Source organism: Eubalaena glacialis, chromosome 16 (genome assembly GCF_028564815.1).
Source record: "Eubalaena glacialis isolate mEubGla1 chromosome 16, mEubGla1.1.hap2.+ XY, whole genome shotgun sequence".
In the NCBI taxonomy this organism is placed as follows: Eukaryota; Metazoa; Chordata; class Mammalia; order Artiodactyla; family Balaenidae; genus Eubalaena; species Eubalaena glacialis.
Window position 1 is genome coordinate 4,056,896 of NC_083731.1, and position 17,330 is coordinate 4,074,225.

General features: G+C 37.7%; 1 protein-coding gene across 3 annotated transcripts in view; it reads right to left on the reverse strand.

Annotated features, from left to right (window-relative positions):
* Nucleotides 1-635: 635 nt before the first annotated feature.
* TNFSF13B (TNF superfamily member 13b) overlaps nucleotides 636-17,330 on the reverse strand; it is a 41,793-nt gene continuing 25,098 nt past the window's right edge. For all 3 annotated transcript variants that reach the window (XM_061170793.1, XM_061170794.1, XM_061170795.1), the window contains 3 exons: nucleotides 4,270-4,382; nucleotides 4,032-4,182; nucleotides 636-1,147 (listed from right to left, as the gene is read on the reverse strand). In XM_061170793.1, the coding sequence (XP_061026776.1) occupies nucleotides 1,035-1,147; nucleotides 4,032-4,182; nucleotides 4,270-4,382 (377 nt within the window). In that variant the 3' untranslated portion in view covers nucleotides 636-1,034. The remainder of the gene's footprint in view (nucleotides 1,148-4,031; nucleotides 4,183-4,269; nucleotides 4,383-17,330) is intronic.

The following is a 17,330-nucleotide window of genomic DNA, read 5'->3' on the forward strand; positions in this document are numbered from 1 at the left end:
GATAATCTTTGGAACAAGCACATGGCATATAACATACTCAGGATGCCAAGAACTTTAATTAAACCTCAACTTCTGTAAAGCTAATAACATGAGTATTTTTTAAAGGCTGGGATATGTGAACTACAATACCAGCAGTTTAAAACAGAAGGATAGGAAATAAAGGGAAATGATATTACATTATTACAAATGTACTTATTAACTTCTATGGCAGATTTTATTTTTAGGTAAAAACACTTATAGTTATTTCTTTCAATTAATGCTTATATGCATGAATTGGAATTACCCTACATTAAAAGTTTCTGAAGTAACTGAAATTAGCTATAAAAAATACACCTAAGTGTAAACACATGAGAGAATTATTTCCCTCCTGTGAAAGATGTCCAGGAGTGTTCCAGCAGGTAATATATGATATTAGAGCTAAAAATTGCAAACTTGAAATAAACCTAAAAGACTTAAATAGTACCTATATCCTATTTTGAGTCCGATTGTTTAATATGATATTTAAATTTAAACTTTTAGTTACTTTTTCATGTATGGAATGCAAGATTTCCATACTTTTTTTTTTTCTCTTTTTTTTAGTTTCCTCAATATTAACTGAAAAAGGAGAAAGGGTATTTAACATAAAAATAGAGGATAAATCCTGAGATTTCCCCCAAATGTCTTAATGTCCTACAGGCACAGGCGCTGTTCCATAGCAAACAGTGGGATACGATTTTTGAAGAAATGATTACTGCCCCTTTGAATCTTGTGCTTCTTCCAAGGTAAGAAACTATTGACTAAGGTGTTCAACATGGCATTATAGTGAAAAGTCTTTCTAGTTCTATTTTTCCTTAAACGGGCTCTAGTTCTTGTAATTCGCATGACACCCTTTGGCTGTGGTTGTCTGTTAAATTTCCTGTTTTGGTCTAGTTTCAGCAAACTAGGCTATGGTAACTACCTTTTTTTTTTTCCTTTTGGTATTTCCAGTTAAGTGTTTTCTCTTTAGAGGTACAAAGAAAGGGAGGAAAACAGCCACGCCAAGGTGTGTAAGTAGGTCACAGAAGTTTCAGTGCACCAAAAAACGTGCCGTCTCCATCCTGGGATATTTTAGCATCTTCGCGTGGTATTGCCAGTTGGAGTTCATCCCCTTCCTCCAGCTTTGCGATGCCTGGAAAAGAATGATTTGCAAGAACTTTAAGCTGGAAAGGAGGGGGAGGGGAGAACATTAAAGACAACTACTTTGTTTTGAAAAAAAGTAGTAACATAGGCATTCACCCTTCAAATTACACCAGTGGACTTCTCAACCAGTTATTATTTGTCTAAACACCCCCCTAAAAAAAGTAAAAGAAATGAGAAGGAGGAGTTATAACAGACATGAATGGATGTGTCACCTACTGTTTGTAAAATGGAGAATCTAAACAGGAACCAAACATCTAACTATAAGAAAAAAAAGTTTAGGAATTCATAGCACGTCCCTTGATGGAAGGTTACATAGTTAAAAGTGGTTTTGCTTCATTTTATTGACATGGGAATCTTTAAAAAATAATGTTAAATAAAAATACAAAAAAATGAGCACACCCACGTATATACACGGCATAGTCCTAAATATACTTTCAAATGTGCATACAAAATGCATAAATTATTTTAAAGTGAAAAACAAAACACTGCTTATTCACAAAGCACATCTGCTAACATAGTCTTTCTCTAGAGTACAAACTATGGGATGAGGAGTCATTTGGATTACTTTTATAGCCCTCTATAATTTGGGTTTCCATACTTGTTTTTACAATCAAAAGCAACAAGGTAATTAGCTTCTCAAAACTGATCAACTAATCTGCATGCATGCGCCTAATTTACAATAATGCAGCCTGTGATTCAGGAATACAAAACACAACTCAGGAACTACACTCAGTATATCAGGTCATTCTTGACTCCATTTTAAAAGAAAAAGATAAAGAAAAAGAAAGAGGAGGAGGGGCAGAGAATAAAACCAAAGAAATAACAAAGGAAATAGCATCTAAATTGTCAGTACTTTCAACTAACAATTTTAAAAGTAGTTGCATTGTTTCATTAACATGCCATGAAAATGTATTTACAGGAAAACATCTACGTTAACCTCTATTCCACTGTCAAGCCAAAGCACCTGGGTGTCCTGCAGCAATAGCCAGTGGGTGTTTATTTACTGAGCACCTCAGATATACCAGACACCTTCATAGGCCCTCATAGGGCGGTGATCAGAATAACCAAAGCGTCTGTCTACAGGGACCTTGTTTTTTGTTAATAGACCAAGACAGACAACAAACAAAAGAACATAGTTTTAGGTATTGTTAAGGGTAAAGTGTACACTTTTAGGATTGGCAAGGCATTTGATGACTACATTAAGTAGTAGAAAAAAAAAAAAAGATTGAAGTTATCTGTTGAATGGATTAGTCATTATCATAGAGATTGAAGATAATCTAATAATTTGACAAAGGCTATAGATCACAGATCATTAAGTAATAGTGATTCTCAAAATAAAGTCTGTGTGAACCAACTATGTTTCAAAGTAGGTTCTATTTAAAATTTCGGCACTGAGTTATTGGCTATTTCAATTCTTCCAGATTATAGCAATCAGCTCTAACTTTTTCTACAATAAACACATTCAATTTTTTAATGAAATAATAAGATTCAGCTTCGTTGGGCTCCTCAAATGGACCATTTTAATTTTTTCCAGATTATTATGGAAGCACTTTATACACGTATACACCAATGTGTAGCTTTTAATGGTTTTAAACAAATTCGTTCTAGAACAGATAAAGATTGAAAACCTGAAATTTCCTAGAAAACACTTTTCGTAAATAATACTAAGCTACTAGCACTGCGAAATATCTTTAAGGTCAAGTTAATTACTCTTAAAAAGTAAGGCACCTAGGAAATCTGGCTGAGAAAGTAACCATGAGGGGCTGATGATTAGAAAATTTGAAAAAGAGTGTGTTGTAAAGCTCTAAGTACTAATTAATGTAAATAAATATAACAGACTGAAGTGACCTCACCATTTATAAATATTTTGCAACACCAAAATACTGGTTAACCACTGGCTGCAGGGAAACATTTCTCTTTGAAAATTAGGGAATTCCAATTCAGTAAACTTCCTCATCACCCTGTCAAAGCTATTTATGGCTGTGGATCCAGGATGACAATCGTCTCCATTATTGGGAACTATTTTGCTTTCTCACTTGTTTCATCGTGCCTTTGTCAGTAAACGCCTTCGGAATACAGTGCTTCAAATCGCACAGCCCCGTTGCACCCCATGTTCCACACTGTCATTCGCGCTAACTGTCTGGAAGGGAAGACATTCCTTGGGGTCCTGAATGGATTTGTCAAAATCACCAGAGAGAAATAAATGTGTCGAAGGCAATTTTTTTTTTCCAAATACTGGCCTCGATTAATTTGAAATTACCCCAAGACAAAATGAAGGCTCCGATGGCAATTACAGCCCAAACAGACCTGAAATGAAGCGAGCCTGCCCTTTCCCTTTTCTGAGTTGAAATGCAGCCTCACTCCTACACTTTCACATCCCAAACGCATCCACCTGGTGTCCATTGACACCAGCAAAGCCACTGTGCCACTGACCCTCAAACCGACCAAAGGCACTTCTTCCGCAGGAGGTAAAGAAGAGATTCTGTGAGTCCCACTGGGGTCAGACTGGCTGGTTTAAACTAAGTTCTGTGCAGCCTAAGACAATGTGTGCTTCCTCTCTGTGCCTCAGACCCCACCTCCCTGTCGAAGGGAGGATTAAAGGAAGGGGCACAGGTAAAGTGCCTGGCACGTGGTTATCATTCTCTTATTATTCCAGCATTGTTATTACAGGTTGAAGAAAACACAGCTTACGATTGTTCTAGTGTGGATTGCTGTGAAGTTACTGCCCTTTCTAAATGTATATAAAAATGATAAACCTATTAATAATGATTTTGTCTCTATTAAAACAGACTAGTTTATCATTCAAGATAATAAAAACCACACAGTATATTGAGGAATGTCTTTCTGGCTATGTATATAGAACTATTATTTACCAGCTGAATAACAGGAATTATTGGGTAGTGTTTCAGGCATATTTTGAATACATCGGAACAAAGTCACCAGACTCAATTCGTCCCCAAAGACATGGACTTTTTTCCTCTGTATTAGGTGTCCCATGGCAAAGGTGTTATCGGTGTATAAAACCTGAGAAACAAACCAAAGAACTTTGTCAGAAGTCAGCACAAAATGGGAGGCATTGGACAGAGACAGCGGCATTAGGGCTGAACCTACCTGACCGTATATAAAGAAGTAACCCGTTTCTTTGACCAATATTTTATTCTCTCTTTCTTCTAGGGCTCTTCCTCTTTTAAAGCTGAGAAGCCACGGAACAAATGTGTAAGCTCCTACAATGAAGAGAATGATTTATAAGAAAAAAAAACTGAGACAAGCAGTTTTTCACCTCCACTTAGCTGCTAAACTAAGTCTGAAACTTAGAGGAGAATTTCATCTTTTAAAAAAAGGGGAAAAGATGAGAAATCACAATCCTCCACTGGTTTCTCAGCCATCCTTTATATACTCACCCAGGCAATTATCAGATACAGGAACTTGAAAGCAAACACTTCATATGTAATGTCTGGGGTTTTGATTTCTTCTGTATTTCAGCAATTTTCAAAATATAGTCTGGTCTGGATGGGACAGTTTGAGGCCAAAAAAATGGACAAACTGTCTCTGAATAACACACCAAGAGAAATTTTTGGTTCTCCTTTGATTCTGTTGGGGAGGAAGAGATTTTCCTCTACCCTTCTTGGTTCTTCTGGCTGGCCTAAGAATTAAACTGACATGAGACAGATCAACAGGAGAAAATCACACAAAAGTTTAATAATATGCATACATGGGAGAGTCCCAGGAAGACTGAGTAACTCCCCAAAGTGGGCAAAGCCCTCACTTTGAATACCCTCTTCAGCTAAAGACAAAGGAGGATGTTGGGGGTACGGGTTCACAAAGAGATGGAAAAACAAATGTCTGCTGGGCCACCAGAGACAGTGGGACACAGAGTGGGCTCTGGTCGCTCAGCCCTACCAGAGTCTCCCCCACTACCCTCAGCCCATATTCTTTGCAGACGTCTCTCATGATGGCTCTGTTCTAGGAACAAGTCCTCTATCCAAATTCTTTTAGGCAGTTAAGGGGAGAGGTAACAAGAAAAACTTCCTGAGTCTTCTTAAAAATAATCGCTAAAAATAATCAGCCTAAATTAATCCTCATGTCAAAGAGACACATTTTGGGGCAGCAAATTTTGCTCCCCTCCAGTGCCCAGAGAGGAGGGAGTTTGTACGTGGAGAGTTTAGCAAAGAATATGGGGAGGAAGCCACCCTCTCCCCAACACGGCAATAAGACAGAGCTTAAGGAGAGGGAGAGAAATTACTGAGACGCAATCTCTCCTAGGAAATGGTCCAGGAATGTTGTGATAACCATCCATAATGTTCAAGTTGAAGTGGTTTCTGTTCAATACACCAATTCTCCTCCACTATCCCTCAAACATCACTTGGGGAGTGGCAGGAGAGCCACGGTTCTCAAGAGTTGGATAAAGAGGCAGAGAGAAGACAGAGGCCAAAGAAATGCGTCGGCAAAAGGGGTGCAGATGGCTGAGCCGGAATGCCCACCGAACGAGTAAACACTACTTTCCGGTGAATTCACACGCTAAGGTCACTGGATTTCCCACCATCGTGTTATGCATATATTGGAGTAAGCAGCGGACCCTGAGGCTAGGGGCTGGGAAATTTGGGGTATAAATAAAATGGCATAAAGTAAGGGAAAAGAAGATTAGGGAAATGGCAGTACAAGAAAAAAATAGTAAAATGAAACTGTGGTAGTCTAAAATCATATGAAAAATGTTCCCATATAATTGGCAATGTTGGACCACATGTGTCCCCAAGCTTCACCTTGGTCATAACAAAAAGAGAAACAAAATCAATAATAAAATTCAGAAGTCTACAAGACGGTATGACAGAAGCTCAAGAAAAGAACAACTTGTCCTAGACTGAGCATAAAGGAAATTTTCCCCTGTGGATTTTCCTAAGGGGGCGCCCTAGGATGCAATAGTTGACAATGCTTTCATGTTCATAAATACAATTGCTAAGTGGACATGCCCACTTCAATGGTGTCCCCAAGGCAAAACCATCCTACTTGAACTTTTCCCAAATAGGATTCTCGAGGAAAGAATACAAAAGAAGAACCACATAGTTTCTGAATATTTCTGAGGAATTAAGAACCTGAGTGGTCAAACAAAGCCACTACACTGTGAATTCAAGTTACAATGAAACAACTCCTTAAGGCAGCCCTCCAGGATCACATTCCACAGACAGAGGGAGGGAGCTGAGAGGGAGGGGTGGGTGGAGAGAGGAGAGAGGAAGCAGCAGGAGGGGACCCCACAGGTCTCCACTCCTCTCCTGTGCTCCCCTGAATGGCTCCATCTCTCAGGAGGAGTGAATGCTCCCCCCGACACATGAGGTAGGTCTGATCCCCCCAATCTGCTGTCCACAAAGACAGTCTCTGAGAAACCATTTCCTTAAATGAAAACTCTCCAGTGCCACACACTGGGTAATGACAGTCCACGAATAAAGATCTCCTCATTTACAAATAACAGAGGTAATCTCATCATCACCTGTTTTTATAAAATATTATTTCGGTGAAAAGATTATAATGACGTAGTTTTAAATTCTGTTTAAATAAAGATCACGTGCCCAAAGCATTCTTTAAGGTAGAGTTCTGAAAACATGAGGAAAAATTAATATCATGGTTGTTATTATTGTAAAATGTAAGCTGATGACTGAACGTGATTGTTTTCATGGAAGTGATACTTATTTGGTACTCTGACCACAAAGGGCTTTCCTTCCCCTTCAAAACTATACACATCATAGACTCTAATTTCTCTGAGTTTGGGGACTGTTTCTGTTTGGTTCCCTGCTGTTTCCCCAGGGCCTAAAATGATACCTGGCCCACAGCAGATGCAGCAAATATTTATTGAGTTAACTAATTCAACTTTAAACATAAAATAATTCAAAATGGTGGGGTACTAGGCAATTAGTCACTAGCATTCAATTGTTTTTTAAAAGCATTTTATTACCTGCTTACTGAAACTCTTGGAAACGAAACACCCTCCGTTATAGAGGTAATATGAACTCTTGAAATAAAACACATATTTCTAAAACTGCTTGTTTATATTCTGACTAGAGATATTTATTGACTAAAAAAAATTTTTTTGCCATACCTGAAATTGATCCCCTATTTCTTTATACAATACTTATATCTATAAAATTAGCCAGTTCTTACCAAATTCCACTGCTGTATTGTCATAATAGAAAGAAAAACAAGTAGTTATTAGGTTTATATTCTTATTTACACTTTTGCTTTTGGCATTTCATCATACCTCGCTGGAAATATTCCTATTAAAGAGAGAGAGAGTATACATTTACTTGTCTTTATATACTGTCTATGTTTCTCCTCCCAACCCCACCCTCACACATACGCGTGTATGCACGCACACACACACACACGGATTATACTCCATTAGGCCAAGGCAGTGACTATGCTGTAGTCACAGCTGGAAACCCAGACGCCAAGAATGGAGCCTAGCACACAGTATGCACTCAATCAATATGTGCCGCTCAATGAATTTTTAATTTAAGAAAACAGACTGAACAATTAATTAAAAGCTAAAGTAATTATAAACTTAAGCATAAATGTTATAATATGTTTCTACACCTTTTTTTTTAAAATAAATTTATGTATTTATTTATTTATTTATGGCCGTGTTGGGTCTTCGTTTCTGCGCGAGGGCTTTCTCTAGTTGCGGCGAGCGGGGGCCACTCTTCATCGCGGTGCGCGGGCCTCTCACTATCGCGGCCTCTCTTGTTGCGGAGCACAGGCTCCAGACGCGCAGGCTCAGTAGTTGTGGCTCACGGGCCCAGTTGCTCCGCGGCATGTGGGATCTTCCCAGACCAGGGCTTGAACCCGTGTCCCCTGCATTGGCAGGCGGATTCTCAACCACTGCGCCACCAGGGAAGCCCGTTTCTACAGCTTAAAACTCACTTAGATTTTTTTGCCTGCTGGTTAGACCACAGATAGATGCTAACAAGAAAATATGCACTAAATGACTATTCCGTAGGATGCTTATCTAAACTAGTATGAATCAGTCCTTATAGTATTTAGGAATTTGGAAAGGAATAATTTCAATGACCACAGATTCTTACATCTTCTCCTCATACATAGAAAAGCACTGAAGTCATTAAACTGAGAGTCTATTCTTTGTGATTAGCAGTAGTCTTTTGATGTTCGACTAAACATTTTTTTCCAGAAAAAAAAAAATTAGATATATCCAGGTTCCTCCCTTGCCTTTCTGGAACTGTTTCTCAGAGCTATCTGAGAGGCTGTCTCCCAGGCTATAGTCCTCAATAAGACACAGAATGAACTCCAACTCACAGATCTTATATTGTGCGTTTTTATTTCAGTCAGTGGAGGTAAATGCTAGGAGTATTAATGCTTAATTTTGCTAGTCAACAGCTAAAATACTGATATATCTTGGTATATAAAGTGTGAACTTCCCAGCTCCACTCAGCTTTAAATACTTGATGTATTTAAATGTTTTGGAAAACTTAATAAATTACTGTGTACATTAATATGTGAAATTAAACAAAAATAATGCCAGTATTTAAATGTAAAAATAATTTACATGTATTTCTGAAAATGCCTGCTTTTGAAAGAGTAGATCTTTCCTGCACTGACATATATGAAAGACCTGTAGATACTAATAATATTTTTTGAAGATAGATTAAGTAAACCAATTTAAGAAATAGGGATTTTTAGAAAAGAAATAGGGATTTATTTTTTTATTGAACAAATATAGTTTAGCAGTGAAATCCACGTAAGCATATGCCTGATTCTGTAGATGAGGCAGGACTAGGAAAATCAACAGAAACAGAAGCCAGAGAGGCAGAGCCATGCAGGCTGAGCTACCAGAAGGGCAATGAGAAGCCCTGTAGGGGCTGTGAGCAGTGGGGGGAAAATGACTATATCTGTGTTTTAGAAACATCTCTATGTAGTTACCAGGTAAGAAATGTGCAAAACTGGAGGCAAGGAAACCAGCCAAGGTGAGAGACGATGGTGGTTTATACTAGGATGGTGAAATGAAAATGAAGAAAAACAGATTAGTTCAAATTATATATATGAGGAATCACTGATAAAGTTTTGAGATTAACGTACTGACTTCGAGGAAGCAGTCAAGAATGACACCCAGAATTCTGGGGATTGAACAGCTGAAGACATGGTCAGCACTTACTGAAATAGGAGACACTGGAAAAAGACCAGACTTGGGGAAAAGTTCTAAAGAGTTCATGCTGATATGCCACCTAGATACTCAGGAAAAGCTGTTAAATAGACAGAGGTATATATAGACTTGGATCTCGGAAAAGTCATCTGGGCTAAAGAAAGATCTACATTTAAGCCATCACACATGCATGTTAAGTGACAACATAGGAGGATTTAGGAATGCCAAAGAAATAAGAATGAAGAGAATGGGACTGTGTCAGAGGTCTGAAAAACATCAATACTGAAGAAATTTAAGAATAATTTGCAAAGAAGTTTAAAAAGCAGTGGCCAAAAAAGCTAGGAACATGGTTGGAGAAACAAACCAAGAAAAGCACGTGTTTCAAAAAGAAGGGAATCATCAAGTGTCAAATTCTACTGTGAGATTAAATCTCATCATTGCCTCTATGAAATAATTATGTTGAAAAACAGAATAAACAAGAGACTTCCACTATCAATATGATTGTGGAAATCACCTCTCCTTTTTTACCTCCTGTAAATCCTATGAAAGAAACATAGATGTGTGTTCTCCAAAATAACTGCAAGGGATGCCAAAAGCAACTGAGATCACACTGAAGCTGAGCATAAAAGTGAAGAGAAGAAGCAAAGGAAATAGTCAATGGCCTGGAAGCGGCAAAGTTCACATAGAGTCAGCAAAGCTCAACTCACTAAAGGTGATGAGTCCCTCACACACACACAGAAATCTACAAACAAACAATACAGGAAATGTCAATATCAGCTAAAAGAATTTGGGAAATTAGGGGGGGGAAAGTGCTCACTTAAATGAAAGTAAAAGTAAAAGTTTCAGAAGGGAAAATAGGTTTCATACAAAACAAAATGAGATGGAAATTTAAAAAAGAGTTAAGAATTGGAGAAAAATTGTAAAACTATAGAATATAAAAGATAGGTAAAGAATTACCAGCATATACATAATTGGAACCCAGAGAGACAAAAGAAAAACAACAAAAAGTCAAGCAGAACAACCACTAGAGCTACTGAAGAATTAAAAGACCCATATTATGTGCCAGGGAAAGTTGATTCAGAGTTTTATTAGTTTCTTATTGCAGCTGCAACAAATTACCACAAACTTAGTGGCTTAAAACAATACACATTTATTATCTCCCATTTGAAACATCAGAAGTCTCACTGGGCAAAAATCAAGGTGTTGGCAAGTTGTGTTCTTTCTGGACGCTGGAATGTCCATCCCTTGCCTTTTCCAGCTTCTACAGTCTGCCTGCTTTCCTGGGCTTGTGGCCCTTCTTCTTCCCAGACAGCAATCACATCATTCTGAACTCTGTTTTCATTGCCACGACACCTTCTCTGACTCTGACCCTGCTAACTCCCTCATACAAGGACCTTTTGTGATTATACTGGGACCACCCAGATAATCCAGGATAATATGCCCAAATTCCCTATCTTAATCACCTCTTCAAAGTCCCTTTTGCCAGGTGAGGTAATAAACTCACAGGTTTCAGGGATTACAGTGTGGACATGTCTGAGGAAATATTTTTCTACCCACCACAATAGTCTACCTTCAGATATATAATAAAATAAGTACTGAAATTTTAAGGTAAATATATAATTCTTTGTGTAACTAGGCAAGATAGTCAAGCCACTTATGAGAAGAAAATTTTCTCTTACTTTAGTTTTCTTCAAAGTGCATATAATGCCAAAGGCAAAAGACAGTGGAGAAATTCCTACAAGTTACCCAGGTAAAGAAAGGGTAAACTGAGGATTTCATACCCAGGCATCTGTCCTTAAAGTATAAAAACTACAAGGAAACAGCTTTATTAATGTAAACACTAAGAGAGCATTGTTCTCCTGTGGCGATTTTGAATAAACTAGTAGAAAACGAAATTCAGGAAACTAAGATATGAATGAGGAAACCATAGCAAAAGGACTTGCAATGGGTATTGAATATATTTACTGTAAAAACACATAAAGAGGATGGTTTGGTGATAAAGAATAAAACAGTTTTATGCCATGACAATGTAGAGATTATATAACTAGCAAATACTGAGAAGTACTGGAGAAAAAAATGTTGACAGTAAATTCATCAATGGCCTCATTTGTAACAGCTGGGGCTCAAAGGATATAAATTAAAGTTGAGAGATCGAGTAATAGAAATATAAACATTGTAACAGTATGTAGATAAGCATTAAGAAATATAATATCACTATCCAAAAAGTGGATGGTGGAGGACAGGAATGATAGAGAAAATAAAGAAAAATCATATTTAATTTTATTACAGACCAGAGTAGACAATCAATATATATCATCTAAAGATATAATTATAGATGTCAGAGTAACATCATGAAAAATGACACAGTAGAAAGCTCAAAAATAAGTCCCTTTGCGGAGGCAAGGGTATACAATGGAGAAAAGACAGTCTCTTCAATAAGTGGTGCTGGGAAAACTGGACAGCTACATGTAAAAGAATGAAATTAGAACACTCCCTAACACCATACACAAAAATAAACTCAAAATGGGTTAGAGACCTAAATGTAAGACTGGACACTATAAAACTCTTAGAGGAAAACATAGGAAGAACACTCTTTGACATAAATCACAGCAAGATCTTTTTTGATCCACCTCCTAGAGTAATGGAAATAAAAACAAAAATAAAACAAATGGGACCTAATGAAACTTCAAAGCTTTTGCACAGCAAAGGAAAGCATAAACAAGACGAAAAGACAACCCTCAGAATGGGAGAAAATATTTGCAAACGAAGCAACTGACAAAGGATTAATCTCCAAAATTTACAAGCAGCTCATGCAGCTCCATATCAAAAAAACAAACAACTCAATCCAAAAATGGGCAGAAGACCTAAATAGACATTTTTCCAAAGAAGACATACAGATGGCCAAGAAGTACATGAAAAGCTGCTCAACATCACTAATTATTAGAGAAATGCAAATCCAAATTACAATGAGGTATCACCTCACAGCAGTTAGAATGGGAATCATCAGAAAATCTACAAACAACAAATGCTGGAGAGGGTGTGGAGAAAAGGGAACCCTCTTGCACTGTTGGTGGGAATGTAAATTGCTACAGCCACTATGGAGAACAGTATGGAGGTTTCTTAAAAAACTAAAAATAGAATTACCATGTGACCCAGCAATCCCACTACTGGGCATGTACCCAGAGAAAACCATAATCCAAAAAGACACATGCACCCCAATGTTCATTGCAGCACTATTTACAATAGCCAGGTCATGGAAGCAACCTAAATGCCCATCGACAGACGAATGGATAAAGAAGATGTGGTACATATATACAATGGAATATTACTCAGCCATAAAAAGGAACGAAATTGGGTCATTTGTAGAGACGTGGATGGATCTAGAGACTGTCATACAGAGTGAAGTAAGTCAGAAAGAGAAAAACAAATATCGTATATTAACACATATATGTGGAACCTAGAAAAATGGTACAGATGAACCAGTTTGCAGGGCAGAAATTGAGACACAGACGTAGAGAACAAACGTATGGACACCAAAGGGGGAAAGTGGCATGAGGGGCGGTAGTGGTGTGATGAATTGGGAGATTGGGATTGACATATATACACTAATATGTATAAAATGGATAACTAATAAGAACCTGCTGTATAAAAAAATAAATAAAATAAAATTCAAAAATCAAAAAAAGAAAAAGAAAAAAAAAAGTCCCTTTGCTAAAGCAGCAATTAAGTTTGCAAGAACTTATAGAATCCATGTTTTTGGATATATGAAATCTAGTAAAAAAAACTTATAGAAACCAAGGGAGTGTTTAATGAAACAAAAGGTGTAAATTTCAGTAAGAAAGTATTGTGGTATTTTTTTTTTTTTTTTTAATTTTTTTTTTTTTTTTTTTTAATTTTTTTTTTATTTATTTATGGCTGTGTTGGGTCTTCGTTTCTGTGCGAGGGCTTTCTCCAGTTGTGGCAAGCGGGGGCCACTCTTCATCGCGGTGCACGGGCCTCTCACTATCGTGGCCTCTGTTGTCGCGGAGCACAGGCTCCAGACGCGCAGGCTCAGTAATTGTGGCTCACGGGCCCAGTTGCTCCGCGGCATGTGGGATCTTCCCAGACCAGGGCTCAAACCCGTGTCCCCTGCATTGGCAGGCAGATTCTCAACCACTGCGCCACCAGGGAAGCCCAGTATTGTGGTATTTTTGCTTACTCATGTACCACCCCTCATTCTCCGGCTTAGTGGCAGCCATGGAGATGGTGGCCTGAGTTCCAGTTGGTGTCTTGCTGATGCCAGGAAGGGCAATACTCACTTTGTTCTCAAAACACTGTGACTCTGGATTTTGACCTGCCTGGACTTTCCCTCTAGATGGGAGCAGCTCCTCAGACTGATGTCAGTCAAAAGCTTACAGAAATACACTACCTGTAACAAGGAACAGTGGATAGGGCAGGCAGCAGACTGACAAAAAGCGTGAGAAGGATGAGGCTAAGGAGGATGATACTTCAAGGAATAAGGGCTTTGAAGTGTTACCACATACACCAAGGAATCTGCAGTGGATTGTGCATGACCAGAGCAGGATGCATGTTCAGAAAACACCTGAAAGAACCCTAAGCTAACATCTCTAGTTGATCTTTGCTCTTTGCTCAAGCAGGATGGGAAGTCTAAGGCACAGTTGCTGGTAGCCTAGCTAAATGTTGAAGGAGTGCCCCAGCCCAGAGATAATCTGCTCAGAAAAAGGGAGTTTGGTTTTTGTTGTTGGTGGTGGTTTTGGTTTTGGTTCCTGGCATTAAAGTAAATCTCTATCAGGATTAGGATTGGAGATAAAAGAATCTCCAACAGGATTACTGCAGAGATAACAGAAAAAAGACTTCAGTGACCACATAGAACAAGGAGTACAGTTTATTTTTTGAAAAAATATTTTGGAAAATTCAATAAACAAATGGACAACTGCAGCCCACAACAATCAACAACAGCAAACCCTGGGGATGGAATTTCCAGAGTTACCACACTGTAATATTCAAATTGTCCAACTTACAAAGAAAAATATAAAGCATACAAACAAACAGAAAATTATGGACCATTCACAGGGAAAAAAATTGGCAGAAACCATTCCTGAGGAAGCCCAGATATTGGACTTACTAGACAAAGATATTACATGTTTTAAATATGTTTAAAGAGCTAAAGGATACCATGGACAGAGAACTTAAGAAAACTGGGAGAAAAGTGTATTAACAAATAGACACCATCAGTTAAGAGATAAAAATTATTGTAAAAGGAACCAAACTCTTTCTTTAAAAAGAACTTATGGAGCTAAAAATTAAAATAGTTGAAATAAAATTTTTACTGGAGAGGTTACACAGCAGACTTCACCAGGCAGAAGATGGAATCGGCAAACTTGAATATAGGACAATTGAAATTATCCAGTCTGAGTAGCAGAAATAAAAAGGAATAAAAGGAAGTGAAAAGAGCATAAAGGACCCATAGGACACTCTCCGTCAGACTAATATATGCATTATAGGCATCGCAGAAGGAGAAGAGAAAAGGCAGAAAGAATATTTGAAAAAATAATGGCCAAACTCTTCCCAACTTTGTAGAAAGAATGAATCTACATATCCACAAAACTGAATGAATTTCAAGGAGAATAAACTTAAAGAGATCCATACCAAGATGCATTATAACTAGCAGCTGAAAGACAAAGGCAAGCACAGAATTTTGAAAGTAGCAAGAGAAAAGCAATTCCTCAAGTACAAGGGATGCTCCATAAGATTAACAGCTGATTTCTTACTTGAAACTATGTAATCAAAAGGCAGTGGGATGACATATTTAAGGTTCTGAATGAGGAATTATGCCAGTAACATGGTAGAGTAGGGAGACTTACCCCTCATCCCTCCACAGAAATGCTGATTTAACAATAATATTGTTATCAAAATACCGTGAAGAGACATTCAGGATCCAGCTAAGAAGTAGAAGCAGCCTAGAGGAGCACAAACTGAGAAGCAGTCATATTTATACAGGTAAGAAAAGCAATTTCAATTTACTCACATCAGTCCCTCCTCCAAACAGGCTTAGCTCCACCCCAAGAAGACTGCCTCAGCCCATGATTCTCGCATGGAGGGATGGTGAGGTTGGACTGTGTACAAGGCCTCATGGCCTCCCAGGGTGCCTTCTGAGGAACTGGTTTCTATCTTGCCTCATACTGAGCACTGAACAACCAAAAGATCTTGGTCCCTTGAGACAGTTAGAAACAAAAAAGGGGAGTGCATCCCCTTATAGTCAGCAATTTTTTTGTCATGATTGTGGAAAAGCAGAGAACTGATACTTTTCCTCAGGAGGGAAGGAAGGACGCAAAGGGGCTTTGCTCCCAGCCTTAGAGTGACTAACACTGAGCACTGCTGATAGTGAAAGTGTATCCCAGTCAAAATCAGTCCAAGAAGATGGGGAGAAGTAGCTGCTTCTTCAAATGCACAGACAACAAAGCAAATCTACAAGGAATATTAGGAATCGAGAAAACACAACACAAAGGAAGAAAAAAAATCTCCAGTAAACAACCTGAGAGACATGGCTATAATGAGTTGTAAATCACTTTCAACTCTAGTAAATATAAAAGTTAAAAGACAAAAGTATTTTTTAAAAAGAGAATTATGACTACAATAATGTGTTAATACATACACAAGATAAGCAGATGTAAGTTGTCACATTAACAAGCTAAAGTGTAGGGGAGGGAGAAGTAAAAGTGCAGTTCTGGGATAAGATCAAAGTTAAGTTGTTATTAGCTTAAAGTAGACTATTATCACTAGGTTGTTTTATGTAAACCCCATGGTCAGCAGAAATAAAAACCTGTAGTAGATACACAAAATGTAAAGAGAATCAAAGCATACCACTACAAAAAATAATCAAAGAACACAGAGAATGACTTTAAGAGAGAAAGAAAGGAACAAATGAACTGTGAAACAGCCAGAAAACAATTAACAAAAGGGAAATAATAAGTCCTCACTATCAATAATTACTTTAAATGTAAATGGATTAAATTCCCCAGTCAAAATGCATAGAGTGGCTGAATGGATTGGAGAGAACAAAATCCAACCATATGTTGCCTACAATAGACTCACTGTAGCTTTAAGGACACACATAGACTGAAAGTGAAGGGTTGGAAAACAATATTCCATTCAAATGGTAAACAAGAAAGAAGAAGTGGCTTTTCTTAAATCAGACAATATAGACTTTAAGTCAAAACCTGTCACATGAGACAAAAAGGGTCATTATGTAATGATAAATGGATCAATTCATCAAGGGGATATAACAAATATAAATATATATGCACTCAACAGTGGAGCTCCTAAATATGTAGAACAAATATTAACAGATCTGAAAGGAGAAATAGACAGCAATACAACAACAATAGGATAATTCAGTACCCCATTTTCAACAATAGATAGATCACCCAAAAGAAAATCAGTAAGGATATAGCATACTTGAACAACCCTACAGACTAAACGAACTTAACAGATATATAGAGAACATTCTAGCCTACTGTAGCAAAATATACATTCTTAAGTGCACAAGGAAAATTCTCTAAGATAGATGAAATGTTAGGACACAAAATAAGTCTTAACAAATTAAAGAAGACTGAAATCATATCAAGCATCTTTTCCAACTAAAATGGTATGAAACCAGAAATCAGTAACAGGAGAAAATTTGAAAAACTCACAAATATGTGGAAATTAAACAATACACTCCTGAAGAACCAGGGAGTCAAAAAAGAAATCAAAAGGTAAATCAAAAAATATCTTAAGACAAATAAAAATGAAAACACAACATACCAAAACTTATAGGATGCAGTAAAGCAGTACTGCTGAAATGTTCACACACACTAACATTTACATGTTCAAGGTTTACTGGCATCACAACGCATCAGCCCAAATGGCAAAGCACCCAGATAAGCACCCAGATCTTCCAAGGAGGATCAATGTAGAGCAGCCACCACGCCAGGAAGATCACAACACTCTGTGAAATTCAAGCTCACAGTGGAGTAGCAGCTGCATT